This window comes from Thunnus maccoyii, chromosome 16 (assembly GCF_910596095.1).
Source record: "Thunnus maccoyii chromosome 16, fThuMac1.1, whole genome shotgun sequence".
Lineage (NCBI taxonomy): Eukaryota > Metazoa > Chordata > Actinopteri > Scombriformes > Scombridae > Thunnus > Thunnus maccoyii.
In genome coordinates this window covers 18183198-18204630 of record NC_056548.1, presented here as the reverse complement: position 1 = coordinate 18204630, position 21433 = coordinate 18183198, and the positions used below count along the sequence as shown (strand labels likewise).

The following is a 21433-nucleotide window of genomic DNA, read 5'->3' as shown; positions in this document are numbered from 1 at the left end:
CAGCCTTTCTCTCTTCTCCTTCCCTTTTTCTCTCTCCTTCCACATGTGTTTTTCTTTCTGTCTGATTGCATTTTTTCGTTTTCTGCAGTATTCTGAAAGATAAATAAATAATAAAATGTTTTAATGTAATTGCAAACTAAATGTTAAATACACGGCTAAATGTGTATGTGAGTTATGTCTCACGATGAATGTCTTCTGCTTACATTTACAGAAGATAAAATACATTTTTAAAAATGTGTGTAATTTGTACTGCACTCTTCACTCACAGAGAATCTCAAAGTGCTACAGTGTTAAAACATACTGTTAATATAAAGAAGTTAACAAGAGTTAAGATGAAAAAGCCTTCTTGAATAAAAGGGTTTTTAAGCTTGTTTTAAAAGAGTCTGGGGTCTGAGCTGCCCTCAGACGGTTAGGAAGGCTGTTCCACAAGCGTGGTGCAGCACAACTTTGGACAGTTACTCAAAAAGTCATCAATTACCGTTACTTATCACTTATTGACAAAGTAATGACATTAATTTACGCATAGCAGCCCTGTCAAACAAACGTATCAATTTCAAAGTCTCCCGCGACACCGACATGTCGCATTTTCAGCATTTAAAATGTGTAGAAATAGAAAACGAGGCTTTGTTAAACTATAGCCAGCCTAGGTTTAGAAGTTATTCACTGACCATCACCAGCTAACATCAGCTAACGCAACAGCACTGCAGTAGTTCCGTCCTCACAGTGAAGCCGCAGAGTTCACACCATAGTTGTCACACCCTCCCAACTCCATAGATAACCAAAACCCAGGTAACCCCATAAACATTTTACAGGCTTAACTGGCCAGATTTGAAAACAGAAATTGCACACAGTAAAATGCATTTCTTTTGTCCTTTGAGCAATATATTTCCCCCAAAAATATTTAGCCAAGATGCTAATACTAGTCTAATTAGATATGCTAAAGCTAACTAGTCTAGGCCTCTGGTTGCTATGCACATAATGTTTTATTTTCATTTTATGTCATTTCCTTGTTTGTTTGTTTTTTCGCTCTACATATAACGGAGTATATCATATGTTTTGTATGTAGTGTTATGTAAATTAAAGAGAGTTGTGTTGTGGGAGGATCCGCTGGTTGTTATGCACATAGGCCTAATGAATTATTTTAACTTTTCCAATTTGTGTTTTTCACCCAGGTAGTATCCTTGATATGATCAGTTTGCTCATTGTGTGTATGCATGTGTACTTATATTGATAATTAAGTTGAATAATAAATTACAAAGAATGTGTTTATAGCATGGATGTAGGCTGTTTCTGAGCGACGTCATCAGTGAGATGTGTGGGCATGGGTGTGTCATGTGTTGTTTTTGTTCCTTAAACTGTACGAATTGCAGAAGTAATGGATGGAGAATGTTCATTTTCCCACGAGCTAAGGGAAACTACCCAGGGCTGACATCTATCAAAGGTGACATATAGTAGAAAGTAAAGTTTTGGAAATGCAAAAATGATTGTTGCATGTAGATTCACCTGTAAACAGTAGCCTAATTTTACTGGTTTCTAGCAAGTTGCTTTATTTCTATATGCTGAAAATGTCCATATTAGCTATCATGGTATTGTGGCCAAAGGCCAGTATGTTCCCAGGTGGTCAGTAAATAACTCAAAATATCTACTGGCGTGGCTTCAGCCCCAGGTCTTTCACTCTTAACAAGAATTTGAAAGTCTGACAATTTTCTGACAGCATTCATCTGATGATAAAAATCTGCATAAAATGACAATTAACTGTGATCCACAACTGTGAGCATTATCCAACCATATATACAGTATGTCTGTATGTATGCTTATTTGTGAGCCTGTAGGGTGTTGTCAGTGCTCTGTGTGTGTGTATGCCTGCAGTACATCCCTAAGTAAAGACAATGATTTAGAGAATAATATGTTAAATAATGAGAATTAGAATAACGACATTAGTTAAAACCCTCACACAGAGACGGTTGACTTTGGTAACTTTGCATGAGGTCTGTACAAAATGCTGGATAGGATCTACACAGTGTTATTGTATAAGAGAGATAAGTTTAACAGGATTAGAATAAGTTTAATCAACTCACTCCTCGAGCAGAAGTACATGTCCTTTTGTCCTTGTCTACATTTAAATTTCCTTATCAGGACTTTATTGTTGGTTAAAGGTGGGGTGGAAACTCACTGGTCACAAGAGGCAATGGTCAAAGGTAGCACAAACCCCAAGTGCTAATGCTGCTTATTTTTGGAAATCTCATATGAAATGTGGCAATCTTTATTTCGACTTCAGCAGTAGATTTCTGTGAACCTATTGGGCTGGGGCTTAATGTCATGACAAAAAATATGATCTCAGATTTAGATGTGCCTGTAGCCACATGGGGGCAGGCTTAAGGCATCACTGTCAAGCCTGATAACAGCAGCGACAGAAAAGGGAACAGACATATTATCTTATCAGAACTAGACAGCTGTTAATACAGGTTCTCATGACTTCACTCTGCCTGGAAATACATGAATCCAAACTGTGTGGCCAACACCTAACCAAAGGGAGTTCACTATGGGATTTTATCTCAAAGTGTATGCACCTTATATGCTTTGGCCTACGGTGGGTATTGCTCCTCCTGAGGTTATACTCAGTTAGAATTAGTAGAAAAATGGAAAAGGGCATACGCAAAGCTCCAGAGCTAATTTCGCAAAATTTCCTTTTGGTTAAATTCTATGTTTAATGGCCAAATAAAAGCTGTGATTAATTGCAGTTCCAGTTATATTACATGTAATGATGTTTACATCTATTGCAGGCTGAATTGAGGAGAGATTTTTGTGGAGGAGAGTGAATCTAAAAAAGAAAAGAGTACGAAAAATATTCTCAATTTCTTAATTTCATTAAAGAATATTATTTTAAAACTTAGATGTGTTTGGGTGTCTTTCCTTCCTTAGGGAAACACACCAGTTATGTTTTGAGTCACAGTTTTATTCAGTAGTTCTATAGTAGGTAGTAGATTTATAATCTGTAAATCAGCACAGTTTTATGGCCCTTGAATGTCTCACTTGGAATCCAATGTTAACCAACCTCTTGTTATTCACTGGTATGATGTCTGATGTCTCTGTTCACCACCTGGAAAAGTATAACAAGAGTCAGCAGACTCCATAAAGGAGTTCAAAGACTTAAGAAAACATCCTATGTGGACCACCTATGGTACGGTTTATCTCTCATAATGGAACCTACATCTTTAGAGGAAGGTCCACCCTTTTCCTGTTCTGCAGACTGAACAGAAAAAAATAAACTACAGGGGGAATCACATCTCACAGTTCTGCACCCCCAAGAGACCCTGCATGGTTTTGAGTGAATCTAATGAGATTTTTTTTTTTTTTTTTTGGGTGAATATGATTTGATACGGGACAGCATAAGGGTGTGGGTGTGGAGTCTCGAGTTGGGAGGCAGAAATGTGATCAAATTAATAATCCTTATTACAATTTCAAAGTGAGTGAGGTAATAGTAAAATGTTGGATTTTCCCTCCTCAAGAGAGACACCGACCAAACTACATTCCTGATCACAGTTGTAGAGTATAAACCTGTAGGAACATGACTTGTGAAGCAAGTGGTGACGACTGGTGAAGTACTTAGCCCACTCTCAGTGAGTGACAAGCCCGGCAGCGCGGCCGCCCACTCACGGACAAACTGGGTGAATCTTAATTGTGTAATGTTCATTGACGAGTCAGCACAATGCTGCTGAGACCGCGGAGGCGCACTGAGCCAAGCAGAGCGATGAAATGCTCCCATCGAGGAGAACACAGATGGACAGCCTAGTTCAGCCGCTCGTCGCCCAATATCTCGCCATGGGATGTCAATCAAAAGAAAACAGCCAAAACGAAAGTGTAGCGACGGACGAAAAGGGAAAGGAAGATGCGTAAGTCAGACAATCTCTTCACGGATTTTTACTGGGGAGTTTTTGGTGTGATTTTAGTAAACGTGCGCATAATTAGAACAGTAACATGATTATTTCATTTGTCAGAGTTATGTTGTTTCATACTTAGAGGTAAATAAGCAGATGTTTGTCTGAATTCGTGCCAAAACGGTGAGTAAATCAAAACTGGTGCTATTTTACACACAAGTGTAATAGGCTCCTTAACCTGATTTGTTGTTACTTTCTAAGCTGCTACACCTACCTGCATATTTTTAAAACAAATTGTTTACTGGTCATTCAACAGAATAAACTGGATGTCCGCAATCAACCGGTATTTCCCCAAGTTAAAGGAAGGAAATGAGAACAATGAATAGCAAAATCCCAGGGTGGTTTCTTGAATTCAAACAATAGCTCTACTTTTTTTATGATTATTTAACAAATCCATTGATACGTGTAATAAATATAATATGTTGTCTCTTAAGATAATGGCCTGAAACACGAGAGCAAATATAAAAGATAAATCTTCACACACACACAATTGAGAAAAACACTTTCATTATCACAAGCCCTTCTGTCCCTCCCTCCTCCCCCTCACTCTTCTTTTTGTTGGTGTGCAGCCCCAGGTCTAGAGTTTCTCCTCCAGGCCGTCCTCACAGGTTCCACAAACCCAGCCCGGCCCAGACCGCCCCGGGTAAATCCATGATGTCCCTGGGACCCCTCACCAAAGGGGCGAGCTGGGAGGAGCTCGTCCAGGCCTGTGTGCAGGTCTTCGGTAAGTCCACGCTGACCTGCCTTGGCACCAGAGTTGAAATACTGAAGTACACAGTAGGAGCACAGAAGTTTGAATTGAATGCAGCACGTTGAAACGTTTTTTTTTTTAAACAGACTTGTGCTGCTAGTCTGTCACTGGGAACCGATAAGATTATAAACCCACATGGAAAAGCCAAACGGTGGTTTATGTAAGATCACATCTTTCTATTGTAATTCTTTAGAAGTCTCTGATTTTTCCATCCTTTTCATGGTATTTTCCTACAAATCTCTGGCTAGTTTGGACAGGCCTCTTAACAAAAGGAGCTTTGCATTTGAAGGTGAAATGGATTTTCTTACTGCAGTAGCTGCATTTGTTTTTGTTTAATGTAGGATTTTATGATTTAAAGATGAAATCAATCCCACTGATGCTTGCCACTCTGGTTTTGTGTTTTTGCTTCATGTGATTTAAAAATGTGGAGGATTTCTTTGAGGATTGCTTGAATATGTCAATTAATGCAGTACTATTTCACTGCCTGCAAGATGTAATAATGTTGCCATATGGTGGAGGGTGTTTTTTTTTTTTTTTTTTTAAGAAAAAAAGGACAGCAGTGATTGAGTAGGCTGTAGTTGGATCAATCAAGCAAAGATCATTGGCTTCATCAAGTTGTCTGGAGTGCTCTCAGAGTTATGGTGATTGCGTCTCTGAAGAGAGAAGCTTTCAAATTGCAGTTGCCTGGTTACACAAATGGAGCAATGGAGAGGTGTTACAATGGGCTGCACATAAAATGACATCCCATAACTACATTTATCAGTAGAGAGATAGGACTGGGCAGTAATGACAGCCTGCCGCTCATTTCAGATGTACGAGTCATCGTGATGAAATGAAGGGAATAGAATTCACCAGGAGAAGAGCTAAAGATTCATGTAATGCAATCAATATCATACAGTGCTCTGAACACTTGGTTTAAAAAAGCAATTTTAGTTTCACTATGCAAAATATGAGATCACTGTCCACATGCTCCAGATGGTATCTCACAGTCATAACAGTACAGTATGTCACGACTGGGGTTTTCCTTGAATGGCTTCTCCTGATAAAATGGAGCACAGTCTAGCTCCTCCTGGCCCACATCACAGGCGAACCCCCAAGGTCCATGAGTCCTGCCACCTTTTCAAATGTGAGAGTGCACGTAAGAGCTATTTGAAGGATTACCTGATGGCAGCTTCAAGCCTGGCTGCGCCGAAAGGTCAGCTCCCCAAACAGTGGTCCTCAGATGCTGACCAGCCTTTGAAATGCAGAGCACTATGAGGTGTGGATCAATAGCTGTTGACGTCATCCTTCTCCCTAGACCACACTGGACTGCACTGCACAGTCACAATGTGCCCAGTGCCAACCTAATTCATATACAGTTTCTTGTATGTTACAGGTTACATTTAGTTTGTAAATACAGTTTTTAATTTTTATGAGATATGAAATCTGTAAGCTATCTGTAAAGCAGTAGGCCTATGTAAGTTGTAGATAGCAAAATGCTTCTAAATGTAGTGTCTTACAGTGAGAATGTAAGTTTTTCTTTTGACCTTATAGAAAGCCCCCAGCCTCTAAGGCAGCTAGAGCTTTTTGTGAGATGGACACTGACAGCCCTGTGAGACAAACTCAAGTACGCCTTCACCTGTCATGTACAAATGTGCTCATTTGAATGGATTTTAAACTGTTATTTAACTATTTAAGATATAAGCGTGGATGGTATACACTACTAGGCTACTTGGAGTGGCAGCTAAAAGCCAGAAGGTTTGATCATTTATCCATCACTTGAAGCTAACTATTAATCCATTTATCCATTCCTTTTAGCTACTTCAACAATTACTTGTTAACTATTGTAACAGTTTATTCATTGCTTTTATCTAATAGTTTCAACAGTTTATTCAACAGTTTATTACTTTTAGCTGTTTCAACAGATTATTTATTACGTTTCGGTAATTATTTCAGCAGTTTATTCAATACTTTTAGCTAACAGTTTCGATAGATTATTCATTACTTTTATCTAACTATTTCAACAATTTATTCAATACTTTTAGCTAACTATTTCAATAGTTTATTCATTACTTTTAGCAAACCATTTTATCCATTACCTTAAGCTAACTATTTTAACTGAATATCCATTACATTTAGTCTTCTATTTTAACCATATCCATTACATATAAAAGTAGGTCTATACATTATTTTAGCTGTTTCAACACCTCTCCTCACTTGCTAGTAGTTTTCATGCACTCTTAGTCATGCAGTGTTAGTGTTTAGCTGACTTGGCATGTGGAGTCAGCTAACACTATGAATATATATAACATTTATTTATCTATTTATTTTTTAAATCAAATTGTAAATCAAATTAGTTGAGCCCATGTGTCCCCTGGCAAGTGCAGAAGTATCACTGCTTTAAAGTGTGGATGCAAACAGTGTTAATCATAAAGTTACAGTGAGTCTTGAGTTATTATGGAGAAGTTTGTTTTGAGTACGGAGCGATAACCATCATCCTGTATCTGACTTGGATTCCTCTAAAACAAAGGGACCAACCAGTCTGATAGCCTCTGTCAAAACAAGGAAAAGCGACACGCATATTTGGAACGGCTGATGAATGTCTGAGATAACCTCAGAAGTAAGCCAGGTGCTGCGTGCCCTCAGCCATGTTTATCATCATACAGTACTGTACAGTTACAGTGCAGCAGGCAGCAGCTTTCCTAATTTTCCAGTCAGTAACAGACAGTCCAGAGAGGATTTCCTCCGGCAATTAACCCGGCACAGGGAGGGTTAGTGGTTGGAAAGTTGTGAAAAAAAGGATTGAGCAATTGTTTACCTGATGGAGAGTCATGACTTCCTGTTGTGCATTTGCCATAGGTCTCACTTTGGCTGATTCACACTGTAACTGTAACCATAATGTGAACTAAAACATGAGTGTAGATTGATAATTAAAGTAAAAACAGGCTAATAACTGGGTTTAAGAAGAAATGCTTTGTATAAATGTGTTGTAACCAAACAGAAGCTTTAATACTTTACCAGCTGTGTCATTTTGAATATACCACATATTGTTTCACTTGTCTCTTTTACTCTCTTATTGACTTAACCGGTGAGATCATTGACATTCGCTGGGTTTAGTTGGCTGCGTGTTACAAACAGAAACACACCCCATGCAGGATATGAGGGCTGGATTAGTCAGCTGCGGCTGGAGTGGCCAGTTGCTTACAGATAACAAAGATTAGAAAACATGTTGCCATGGCATCTGAGATATTTCCAAGGTGATATGGTTTAAAAGTGGGTCCACAGACGCCTGATGTCCTTGATAGTGTTAAGAAACCTTAAAGGGGAACAAGACTTCAGAATTCATCCACGTACTTCATGTGTGTGAACTGAACAATGTGTGAACACTGAACAATAGTCTCTTCAGTGTTCATTCTCTACAGTTTGTCTGTGGCTGTAGAAGGAAGAGGTACACAGCCTAAAATTTCCCTTGGTATATATAAATCATATATCCAAACATGCAGTCAATCTTCCTCTTTATGTCAACCACTAATTCACCTCATGCAGCAGTGTTTTAAGTCTTACAGAAGATAAACGTTGTGTTACTTCACGTAAGTAGGTAGAAAAATGCGTTTTCTGCAATTTCAACTCAGAGCTGGCGTTGTGACGTTATGTAATATTTTGTTACACTTGTATTGTAGTTCTTTTTCCTAAAGAAGCTGACATGAAAGTTCCTCGCTCTGTGGGTCTCAAGGTGTCAGTTGTACTAGTGTAGACCCAGACAACCAAGATAAGGAAAGGTGCACTGGTCACAAAGAAAGGAAGTGATATATATGCAAGGAAAAAGGAAGCGACTAAGGTAGTGAGACAATCAAGCCGCAGAGGTTCACACACTCGGAGGAAAAGGCAGATTTGCAGAGATGGGGTTGGTGGATATTATGAGTGTATACAGTTGGTGTTTCACCTGGTTAACCTACTCCTCTCTATTATTGGACATATCTACGTTATGGTTTGCAAAGACACCACTGAGGTTTTTAAACTATTATATCTTCTTTCTTTACTCTTCTTCTCCTTCTCAGCTCACTGTATATGAAGCACTATGTACATAATCATTAGAGTATTTGTGAAGAACAGTTTGTCCATCAAACACTGAGAATGGACTTTACAGTGAATCTTGTGTCCAGCAGTTTAACATCTGAAATAAAATATATTTGCATATTTATAGATTGTAATTTTTTTTAGACTGTAAATTTCAATGAGGGAGAAGGAGTGAATGCCATTTTAGGGATTTTAAAGTGGTAATTATACTTTTTTTTGTGGAAAAACCATATCAGACACATTATTTCCAAGCAGAGTAGTTTTATATGTCCTAATACATGTCTGAAGGGGATCTTTAAACTTACTTTTTTCTTTCATCTTTTACTTTTCTTACTAAATTTAAAAGATGTCTTTCCAGTTTTCACTTTTAACTAAAGAAGAAGAGTATGTCCATAAAACATGCTACACACTTCCATTGAGCCTTACAGATGACTATAACTGACCCTATGAGGGGATGGTATGAGAAAACATTGCCGATACCACTTATACGAGTGAAACCCCACGTAACTGGTGCAAGTTTTATTTTAAGGGCATGACATGTTGTCTTGTAATAGGCGATGTCGCTCAGCTTTGTAGAAATTATGGTACACTCAATATGTCTGTTTTTGTCTTGCAGACTCGGATGGTTGTGTATGTGGGAGCAGCCACTTGTTGAACATCACCCTGACCATGCACCGTCTCCTCATCTCCTCCAGTGATCTGCTAGATAAACTCATCACTCTATATCCTTCAATAGTCCAGCATAAAACTATTATACAGCCAGATGATTCAAAAATGCATTAGCCAATTGGTGCTTACAATTGGCCAGTGCACTGTAACATGGGTTCAGATCACTGGATCTGCTGTGTGCTGCTTTCGTTTGGTTGTCAACAGCAACGGGCAATCAAGCTCGTACTTGGCTTACAATGCAGCCTGTAGCTGTCCGTGTTAAATGTGGCATGTGTCGTGTTTACTCCTGCTGTCAGTTGCTGTAGACCCTTTACATCTCTGTCTCCATCTCTGCCATTTTTAGCTGTACATTTCCTTCAATCTAGGCCCGGTGTATCATGCATTCGATAACAGGGAGTCTATCACCATCATGTATCTGCTCTCTTTCAAAATGTTTGATTCCATCTCTTTCATTTTCTCCTCTTCACAGCTAGAAAAAAACATGGTTTTTGTAGTGTCTTGTGACTTGAGTGGAGGGCCTGTAATCTAGGCTTCCATTCAGGAAACAGCGGTGGCGTCATGAAGCCTCTCAGAGGACCTTACTGGCCTGGCAAGCAGCCTTGGGGTTTCAGGTGTTAATTACCTCTGCCTCTTTCACATACAAGTCCTCTTCAACTATATATAAACACAGACTCTCTATTGCTTAAAGAGGCCCCTGCTCTCACAAACCAACGTCAGAGCGCACACAACGCCGAATGCCCCTCCGCTATTTTTAACTCTCTCATTCTGAGCCCAAGACCCAAAAGGATACATCAAATAAATTCGGTGTGTGTGTTAGGATTAGGGGAAGAGACGGGGGCCATTAACAGCCTTCATCACAGTCTGGCCTTGAGATTGCGTGGGCAGTTCTTCTGCTCCCATGACGCAATCAGCCTTTTTATGTGCATCTCTTGAAACTGATTTCTGCCAATGGAGAGCCATAGTGTCAGTCTATTTATAAAAGCCACTTCATAAAACAAGGAAGTGCTTTTGTGTGTACTGTATATAAATTCACAGGAAAGTGTTCTGTGGTCAACATGTGCTAATTGAAGTAATAATAAATGAATCAGACTTTATGGGCTGACAACATTGATTAAAACATGATCGGAGTGCTGCCAGAAACACATGGATATTAATCAACAGTTGTTCTACAGTATATTTATTATTCACTTACTTCTGTGTGCCAGTATGATTCATTCAGTGATGCTCATCAGAGTTTTGCTTCATGCACTCACCTCCTCCCACATTACCAAATGTCACTTCTGTTTGCCTTTTAGTTTAGTTGCTGGAGGCTTTTATTAATGAGTTGTTTCTACAAAAGAAACTCTGCAGTCGAATCAACCATATTTTCACTTTTTTTTTTTTTTTTACTTAAAAGATAACTATGCTAGATAATATTGTAGATCAGCAGATTTACTGACAAGCTGACTCCCTTATCAGTCAACAGTCATCAGTTCCTTATCTAAAGTCATTACATTTAAAACAGCGATGGACAACGAGCAGCCAACAGAGTGCCAGAGGATATGCTACCTCGTCAAGTCAGTTTAACACATTTATATAGTTTTACAGTCTAACTTAAGCTGTATGTTTCACATCACTGACATAGTCTCATCTCTGATTTCCAGGCATTGGATCCAGGAATGCTGGGTGATGTTCCGGTTGCACCACAGCTTGTCAGACAGCTTGGACCAGTTCCGGGAGCTGATCAGAGAGCAGGGACAGGAGCATCTCTGCTCTCTCCTAGAGACCAAATGGATGTAAGTGTTAATCTCTGACCAGCTGTCAACTGAGACATTAGGCCTACACATGACTCTCAGTTTGGTCATGGAAAGTACTCAACAGTCACGATCAAGAACACAGAACTTTGAAGAATAACTTTGAAGCCTCTAAAGTAGCTTCAAAGTAAGAGTAAACTGTTTTTTTCACACTGTTTGACATCACATATACAGTATATGTATATTCTGTGTTTTCTTGTTCCAGTGATTCATTTAATGACTATATGTCACACCTGACTACAAAGTATTTAGTAAAAGTTTCATATCCACAATGTACAATTCACGACTGTGCTGTTACATCGAAAAAAAATCAAAATGCTTTGTGCCTTGTTTTATGCAAAATTTACATGTAATTCATTGAAGGTATTGGAATTGTTTTTGTTCCACTTAAAGCTTTATTGGCAAGACATTTACGAACTAGTTTGGGAAATATATTTTCAACAATATGTCAATGGTTCATGCAGTGCTGTTGCCTCTATATGTCCTCATTTTGAGTGTTAAGATCTTGACTAAAATCCAAAATAGTGTTCAAATGTAGCTTTGAATAATGGCTGTCAACAAACAAATTCATGTTGAAACTTAAGTCTAAAGCAATAGTAATTTACTAATACTATATCACTCATAGCATTTTACATTGCTAATAGTGAATGTGGTCATGTTATACTTTAGAAATGAGCGGGACTGGTCGTGGAAGGCCAGCCAGAAGATCAAAGCTAACAGCAGTAAAAAGAGGAAAGTCTCTCTTCTTTTTGACCACCTGGAGCCCATTGAGTTGGCTGAGCATCTCACCTTCCTGGAGTTTAAGTCCTTTTGCAGGATATCAGTGAGTATACACACTCATATCAACATAAAAGACCATTCAAATCTTTTGGACATTGATGATTTGTTTATTTGACGTGCTTCCTCATGAACTTCGAAGAACCATTAGGTTATTTCCTCCACCAAAGGAAATGCCTCACAGTTTCCGTGCATCTATTTATCCTCCTCTCTCTGCTCCCACCACCAGTTTGCAGACTATCAGAATTATATTCGCAACTGCTGCATGAAGGACATCCCTGTGATGGAGCGTTCCATCGCCCTGTGTAATGGTATCTCCCAGTGGGTTCAGCTGATGGTGCTGAGCAGGCCGACAGCTCAGCTGAGAGCTGAGGTTTTCACCAAGTTTATCCACGTAGCACAGGTAGTTAAATCAACCCCACACTACTACTCTCACACTTCTGTTCCATGTTTAGCCAAAAAAAAAAAAAAAAGGAACCGTGTTTGACACATTTCCTCTTTGCTTGCATCTACGTGCTATTGTTCACACACCTTATCCAACTAATGACAGTCTATTGTCACATTCTGAGCAACACTATAGATGCTGCTTAATTGTCAGTTGCATAATGCACATTCACAGAGAGCTGGTAATGATTCTCAAGAGCTCTGCTGCAGGCTTTTAGCGTATCAAAAGAGTTTACCAATAGAAAAATATTAACTGAATATAAGCTGATGGAGTTATCAAGAGGAACACTCTTAGATTTTGAGGAGTTTGTGGAAGTGGAAAAGAGAAGAATGACTCGTGAGTGCAGTCGCTGATAAGACCTTGCTTGTTAAACCACTCCAGTGTGAGGCTGCATGCAGCCTGCTGAGAAGTGTTGTGCTGGCTTCAGGGAGCCGTTAGACGGGCTTTTACCCTGGAGGACCTCTTGCACTGTAACACTAATGCACCAGTCTGCTGTTGCTCACTGCTGTCAACCTCAAAACCCATGGGTGTGGAAATGAATTTCACACCATAATGCTCCAGTGACAGCATGAATTAGAGAACTGAAAAGAGAGGGAAAAGCACTTCCAAAAAAGAGTGAGATATCAGCGCACGGCAAGAAAAAACCAACAATATAAGTGGCTTATGTAACTGCAGCGTTGTGCATTATATAACCAGGGCTACCTGGAACAAGTTTAATTGTGCGTGTTTATATGTGTGTGTGCGTGGATGGACTGATATGTGTGCTTTTTGTGTGCATCCACCAGTGTCTACATCTTATGCACAACTACAACACACTAATGGCGGTGGTGGGAGGGCTTTGTCACAGCTCCATCTCCAGACTGAAGGACACCACCTCACATGTGCCCAGTGAGGTCACCAAGGTAACAGACAACTAGCGGCATAAGATCCAGCTGATTTAAGAGCTGAAGCTAAAGATTTTATCACGTGTATTATTACAGGGAAGAACAAGATATTTTACTATCTTATGAGAATTAAGTGACAGCCGCCCTTTTTACCCCTCAGGTACTGAATGAGATGACAGACCTGCTGTCCTCCTGCAGAAACTATGACAACTATAGACAAGCTTACAACAGGTGTACAGGTTTTAAAATCCCTATCCTTGGCGTCCACCTCAAAGACCTGATTTCGGTCAATGAGGCCATGTCAGACTACGTTGAGGACAACAAGGTGAATGTCCAGAAGCTCCAGGCACTCTACAGCCATATTAACGAGCTGATCCAGCTCCAGCAGATCCCACCCAAGCTGGACGCTAACAAGGACCTGGTCCATCTGCTTACGGTAATGCACCTTTCAGTGCAACTTATCGACACATTTCAGTTTTTATGTAGCCTCGGGTGATTCACTAGATTGTTGTGAACGCAAGCACAGATGCAAATGAGTGTGTTACAGCATGTGGATTGTCTGCGCTTGTGTGGGTGTGATGAGAGTCTATGATCTATAAGTGTGTGGGTGACGGACTGAGTGTGAATGAGAGTGAGTTCAGATTGCTGTATTGTTGTGTTATCTGTGTGTGGTGCTTTAATCGTACTTGAACGGCAGAATGCCCATGAAGAGATAATAGTTACCCTATGACCTCATTTTTCCCTCATCAGAACATGTTTCAAAGAGAAGTTTAGGGATACAAAGAGCTCTTTCTCTCTTTGTTTTCCTCCCATGTGCCAACACTTTTCTCTCTTTCCTTACAGCTGTCCTTGGACCTTTACTACACCGAGGATGAGATCTATGAACTGTCTTACACTCGGGAACCCAAGAACTGTAAAGCACCTGTGAGTGATAGAAGCAGACACAAATTCACACCTTTACTGTTTATTGTTTTGTATTCAAGCAATAGTTTGACATATTAATACGAGCGGAAATACGCTTATTTTTCAAAGTTAGAAAGACTGATGAGAAGACTGATACCAATCTCATATCTTAATGCTAAATATGACACTTCAGTCAGCAGCTGGTTAGCTTAGATCACCACCATCTGTAGCATCTGTGTTTGTGCATGGATTTTGTGTGATATATAATATTCTACATGTTTATCTTCATGCTCATGCTTGTTTTTTTAATGTATCATTAATTTTCTATCAGCCAGCCACACCCTCTAGACCTCCAGTGGTTGTGGATTGGGCACCAGGAGTGGCTCCCAAACCTGACCCCCGAACCATCAGCAAACATGTGCAGAGAATGGTGGATGTAAGTGCTTCCTATTTAAGTGTAGCCTCCACACAGCTACTTAGTAACGCTGTTATATAACCATAATCATTTGTTTTAACTATTCTTCTGGATGCTGCCATTTTGACAGCCTGCTCTTGCAGCTATTGTTCACTAATAGTCAAGCAACAATGGTGTTTGTCTCTTGTTTCCCACAGTCCGTGTTTAAGAACTACGATCACGACGAGAACGGCTTCATTTCTCAAGAGGACTTTGAGAAAATTGCTGCTAGCTTTCCTTTTTCCTTCTGTGTCATGGACAAAGAGAAGTAAGTGTTTGACAGGTCACGCACATGCTCCGAGTTCATTTGTGACTTCAGAGTAGAGGAAGCAAAAGTGGTATATGTAGTGATGAGTGTAGCAACAGGAAACATAAAATAGCTGCACTACTAAACCACAAGCACCACTAAATATTAACTCTTTTATTTCTCATGCACATCCAATCGTATATGATGCTCACAAACCACAGAAAAGCATGTAATACCCTTAAAGACTTAAAATGAGTGTTGATTATACCAAGTTTTCACATTACACACTGGCAAAGTGATATATAGTGTTTAACACATTGGCAGTTGAGTGGGTTCAGTCATAAAAAAAATCAGGCCCTACCATACCAAACACAAAAGTACCAAGTTAAAATCTGAAATTGATTCTTCATTTTGCATGTTTTCTGTATCATTTACAGCTCTATTTTCTCTACTAAATTACACTGTATATGTGCTGTGGTTGTCCAGGGAAGGCCTTGTCAGCAGAGAGGAAATCACAGCCTATTTCATGCGGGCCAGTGTCATCTGCTCCAAACTGGGTCTGGGCTTTGTCCATAACTTCCAGGAGACCACATACATGAAACCCACCTTCTGTGACAACTGCTCAGGATTTGTAAGTTACCACACAAACTGAAAGATGAGACGATGATGAAATATAGAAACTGCTTTATTGCTGTCACTGTACAAAATCTACAGCAATCTTGCTTTTAGTTTTGCTTTCGCTTGTTGATATTCAATTATATGAATGTTCTCCTTCACAGTTGTGGGGTGTCATCAAGCAAGGATACAGGTGCAAAGGTAATTATTGCGCTCTTTCTTGTGCAACTTTGGCAGGTCTATCTTGGGCCAAATGTCAGTCAGCGTCATGCATAGATTAAACGAGAAGTTCGTACTGAGTAGAGGTACACACATTGTCTTGTGGGGAGCAGGTAAAGAGGAGCTATCTTAAGAATGTGTAGTGTGGTTTTCTCTGTTGCATTTTGCGAGCTGAACCTTGCAGCACATGAAAAAGAAAGAAAAAAACGACAGTTTCTGCAGTCGGAGCCACAGTTTTTCCCCCTCCCCCGTCCTTCAAAAGATCTGAGAACTATTTGTTTGCTTGACAGTAAGCATGCAAAGGTCTGGTAGTTGCATTTGCAGAGCAGATAGTGTTCAAAGAAAAGTCAGTTGTTGAAGTTAGGCTAATGCTAGTTCCTGTTTTGACATGTTATACATTCTTTTGGCCTGTTCAGACTGCGGGATGAACTGCCACAAGCTGTGCAAGGACCAGGTGGCGTTTGAGTGCAAGAAGAACACCAAAATGACCACAGACAGTCCGACACCAAGCTCCACTCCTGTGACCATGGGCACTTCAGAGGGTGGGTTGGGGTGATGGGGTTCATCACCACCACCAACATTTCCACTGAAACACACACACACTCAGTATTCATCACATTCATCAAACCTATAATGATAAATGCTCACTTAATAGCACATAGATTTCTCAGACACAGGTTTCTACACATGTCAGTGTGTGAAATACAGAGGGTCTCGGGGGGTCTGGGACCCCTTAATCGGCACCTTGGACCCCCTGAAAATCTCAAAATGAAATATCAGGGGGGTCTCAACGATAGGCCTAATTATTTTCTATTTATCTGCACAGTAAGGTTTATTTTATGTAACTATCGAAATCTTGATCGTTTTCATAATAACACAATAAAAATATATTGCAGTCAAAGCATTTACAGCATTTGAATGCAAATTGCACCGCCTCTGCATATTTGAAACATCCAATAAAAAATGTGAACATGACCTGATTCATACTGTATTCATAAATAAATAAAAGTCCCAGAAAACTGAAACAGTCCTTATATCACAAAACAAACAAATAAATAGACCAATAAAAAAACGCAACCATGCTTGTTCTTGTATAGGTACTTGGATCTAGTGGCTGAAGTATGTCTATTCTGTTTTGGAAGTATCGCCCATGGCACCGGGCCCCCCAATCATCACATGGTATTTCATACACTGACATAGGTACACTCACAGCTATAAGGACAGTGACATGCAATATGAAGGTGATCAATGAGTCTGTAATGAAATGTGCCATCTGGTGGCAACAGGTTTAAGGTATTTCCTGTAATCAAGGCCTGCTATACTGTGAGAAATCTGTAAAAGTCAGTATTTACATGATTTCACTTTAGTTTGCTGTAGATAAAAGAAAACAACTGCAGAGTGTAGGGCCTGCTGTCGGGGTGATTTCCCTCCGGCTGTCATTAGGAACTGTTTCACTTACAGTAATACTGAGGCTGCCCACCTGCTGCGAGAAAGCTACTCTGTTCAGAACAAAAGAACTCTCGATTTTACTTAATATGGACTGACTTACCAATACACATCATAAAAACATGGGGGCTGTATTTGCACAACGCCTCCCCAAATTACGTGACTGGCTTGTGTTTTAATACACATGAACTGAGTCATTTTGTTTTGTGGTCATTTATTGCTTAGATCTTGTGAGAATCTCATGTGAGATACACTTGTGATAACAGCATACACAAATCAATTTAACTGAAAAGTGGAAAGTTAAGTACATAATGACTCACAATCTGGATTTGCAGTTGGTCTCATTTGAATGACTTATGTCCCACTCTCTAGGTTCAGAAGAATGTCCTTTCCCCTACTTATCAGATGACAGCAAAGACTGGAGCCCAGACTCCCCAGTCCCCTCACATTCAAGGCCACGAAAAGTCCACAGTGGCACCCAGACAGAGGGACCCCAGCTATCTTCTGCAACCTCCCCTGAGGCCAGTCGCTTTCAGCCTGCTCTGCTGGTTCCAACGTCGCCTGCTCTCACCTCGTGTCCCAGCCCAGTGCCCCAGAGAAAGCAGCGACACTGTGCCAAGTGGGAAAACAGAGCTTCTATTGTGCAAAAGCCCAAAGAGCCAGACGAAGAAAACAAACCCGTGTATGAATCTCTAGAAGCGGTTAGTTGTTGTTGTTTTTTTTTACCACAGCAGATAATATTTCCTCTGTACTTTTGCACAGTACTTGAATTTACCCATACATCATATAAATATTATGTGTCTTTCTCAGGACAACCAGAGGCTCCATAAAGTCAATGAGACACTACGTAAGAAGCTGAGGGAGGCGGAGCGGGAAGTGGAGATACTAAAGACACTGCTGAAGAGGCACGCTCTCCACCCTGTGGAGGAGGACTCCTCCTCTTAGACACATACATACACTGGAGCTGCCCCATATGGCAGCATGTATAAATCTGGATCCAACTTACTGCTCATGAACAGTGTAAATATTTTACCGGTATAATGAGACCCAGGCATTTTGGCATTACATGGTATAAGGTGGGATTAAATTCACCTAGCCAGTCAAGGTGTTCTAATGATAATGGTCGCTAGCCAATCAAAAATGCCAATCAGTGCATCATCAATAATGAGTTAAGGGTCATTTTTGAGGTGAGTATGGAAGATTATTGTCAGTTATTAGTACAGTAGAACTTTTTACAACTTGATTTTTAAAAGAAAAAAACACATCAACATTATTTCATAGTATGAAAAGCTAAGAAAGCCAATTTAGTGTTGGAGTGTTACATCTGAAGAAGTGTGTATATATATGCATAGTTCTCCCAAAGAATGAAAATCGTCAACATGAGCATTACTCACTGTACTCAACTATTAAGAGTAGATGCAATCGGAATCAAGTTTTCTGTGTTAAAGTTATAAAAAACAAAGGATTATTGAATGAAAGAGTTCAGTATTTTAGAGTGGAACAAGAGAGAAGAATGTGCTTGATCAGCTCTTGGTCAATTAATGAGATTAGATATTTATGTTAAACATAAAATGGAAATCAGAGGCTGCAGTATTCAGCAAAATAGTTTTAAAAAAACAAGAATTTTGTGGAGTATATGACAGGTGAATTATTATTAGTATTAATGATAAGATTCCTCTGATAACTGCAGCAGACAGATGACATTTCTACAGTCCGGATGGCCTCAGATGTACAGACCTGTTGTTGCTCTGCATCAATGTCTGAGTTCATATCAATGCACAAGATGTTTTCAGTGCTTCTGTTAATATTTATTGTCTGAAACACTACACAGTTCATACAAAAAGTGAGATAATTGCATATTTTGTATACTGGTACTTTCAATTAATTATTTATGCTTGTGTGTGTGTGTGTGTGTGTGTGTGTGTGTGTGTGTGTGTTGACATCATATTGATACTTTTTATTTTTATTGTGCAGACACGTCTTCTGTATTGTTTTGTGGTCCACTGTAGCAGTGTTGTATTGTGAATGGGAGTCATGATTGCATGTGTTTGTAATATGTGTGATGTGCTGTACAGAGTATCCATGGTGCCACTATATACCATCTTAGTTATTTCAAGGTCCATCCTTTCTTGCAGTATTGTTCTCTTACTGTGATAATAAATACTGAACATTCTATATAAAGTCATTGCCTGTGTTACACTTTTTGACCACTAGGTGTCAGTAAAGCCTAATAATATTCCTTCAGCTTCTTGCTAATGATCCACAGCTTTAAGACTAACATGGACTTCTATGAATGTTGCACCCTAATTAGGGATCTGTGTGTTTAACTCAGACTATTACTGTCAAATTAGAAAATGTGATTAGATTCAGATTTTCAGTGAGCAGAGAGAAACTTTCCCCCTTCAGGAGATACATTTAAAAAGAAACTCTGCACATACATCATTCTGCACAGTACAGCCCAAATGAAGGAACAGTAATTATGAGTGGAGGGGACTTACACACATAAACTTATGCATCTATAGTAGTCTACATAGTTTTGGAACTATTTGAGAAAAAAGAAAAAAGAAAAAAAAAGATGGGCAATGGATTCATGAGACAAGACAGGCTGTGTGTCACTCTGGAGACCAATCTGCCAATCTGTCCTGTCCCAGGGGCTTTGCTGCTGGTAATGAGTCCAGCTCCACAGTCAATGTTGGCCAGTAGATAATGAGAGGGCAACTGTCTGCTGCAGCAGAAGCAGAGATTCAAACCAAGTACCTAATCCTTCAGCTTTCTTCAAGCAATACTGCAAACAGCAGGTGATTTTTACACTGCTACATTCTCGGTGCTGTGATTCAGTACTTTTCTATAGTTGTAATTCATCCTCAGATAAAAAAACGACATTTGTCTCAAATTATATTGTGCATCTTCATTTCTTGGTGCCATAATGACTTGTTGCCTTGCATTGGCTGGGCAGTGAGCAGAGACCTAGTGTAAAAGGATAGTCTCTGAGGCATAGCAGCAGCCCCGAGCCTAGCATTGGCGACAGCTAATTTACTTCTATTTGAATGTGACACCCAGCTGCAAGGGAGTAACACCCGAAGTCTACCAGGCTCCATGCACACTAATGCAGAATAATTTCCAATATCATGGCTGGCTGAGAGAAATTGACAGAGGGAACGTGTTAAACTCGAGGGATGATGCCCCTGCAAGAGCTGCTGTTTCCATCAAGGCTGTAATACAAGCTTGAGAGGAGAAATGTATTTACCTCTGACATGTTAAAGTAATCATCATAAAGATAAATATATCAGTCGAAAATCCATTTACGAAGCCAGCAGAGAATGTAAACATAATTAATTGTGGTGCATTTAAGCCTGAAGGAGGTAGCAAGACACATGTGGGCTAACGGATACAGCGCGTAACACCGCTCTCCATACATTGTGGGCAACACTTCAAAAGTCAGCCTATTTACAGCAGGCAGACAGAGATGATTTATCACCCAGACATCAGTGTACTTGGGGGAATTGGGCCATTGTGAGATACCCATAAGTTGACTCAATCTGCTAAGTCTACTGAACATACTCCGAAACTAATTAGGGGGAAGATGTGGAACATCCCATTATGTCCCCCTGATAGCAGAGTGTGGGACACAGAAAACACAATGAGAACACAACACATTTCACACACAGGAGATGCTCGTTTCAAACACGAAGAAGATCTGCCACAATGCCTGTAGGATACGGCAAAGCTACTGTCGAACACAACTCCACTAATTCCCTTGATTATTAAACTGAGTTCATTAAGTTCTAATGATGGCCAAAGGACCCTTGTGAAAGGGAAGAGCAGAGAGAGACTGTTGGAAACTGTGGGGGGAGAGTGGTGAGGATTAAAGAAGAGAGAAAGGCGTGCATTTTGCAAAAAAAGAAAAACATTCTGGAAGTAGCTTGAAAATTGTGTGAAGCCATGGTGAAAATTTTAATTAACCTTGATAAAAGCAGAAGAGTATAACAAGAGAAGGGCTGTACAGGAGTTTGCCAAGAGGAACATCATCGCTCAGCTGTGTCCCTTTTTGGCCTTTAACATAATGTAGTTTTAGCTTCATAACAAGAGTAAATTCACATATCAGTTCCTGGTAAATGCAGAATAGAGAGAGAAAGAAGCGAAGCCTGAAGCTGATAAAAGAGTAATGAATTTATGGGCAGCACTGTGGACTGTGAAAGTACTGATACAGAGACATGAGTCTACATTTCTGCCTCT

At 39.8% G+C, this 21433-nt stretch overlaps 1 protein-coding gene across 2 annotated transcripts; it reads left to right on the top strand.

Moving 5' to 3' along the window:
• The first annotated feature begins 296 nt into the window (after positions 1-296).
• Positions 297-19382, top strand: LOC121881483 (RAS guanyl-releasing protein 1-like). Of its 2 annotated transcripts, none has more exons than XM_042389260.1 (17): positions 297-1441; positions 4508-4662; positions 9362-9467; positions 10908-10970; positions 11058-11189; positions 11877-12030; positions 12214-12387; positions 13215-13331; positions 13474-13749; positions 14157-14237; positions 14548-14652; positions 14829-14938; positions 15404-15548; positions 15697-15733; positions 16168-16293; positions 17570-17898; positions 18008-19382. In XM_042389260.1, the coding sequence occupies exons 2-17, from the start codon at positions 4590-4592 to the stop codon at positions 18140-18142; spliced, it is 2163 nt and encodes a 720-aa protein (XP_042245194.1). In that variant the 5' UTR covers positions 297-1441; positions 4508-4589; the 3' UTR covers positions 18143-19382. The 2 variants fall into 2 exon arrangements, with proteins under 2 accessions (XP_042245194.1, XP_042245193.1); XM_042389259.1 differs by lacking the exon at positions 297-1441 and adding an exon at positions 3418-3893.
• Positions 19383-21433: the final 2051 nt, after the last annotated feature.

Coding starts and splice junctions, on each gene's coding strand:
- LOC121881483 (XM_042389259.1), top strand. CDS start 3,757: ATGCTCCCATCGAGGAGAACACAGATGGACAGCCTAGTTCAGCCGCTC. Junction 9,468..10,907: donor CTAGATAAACTCATCACTCT/ATATCCTTCAAT, acceptor TAAAGTCATTAC/ATTTAAAACAGCGATGGACA. Junction 13,750..14,156: donor ACCTGGTCCATCTGCTTACG/GTAATGCACCTT, acceptor CTTTCCTTACAG/CTGTCCTTGGACCTTTACTA.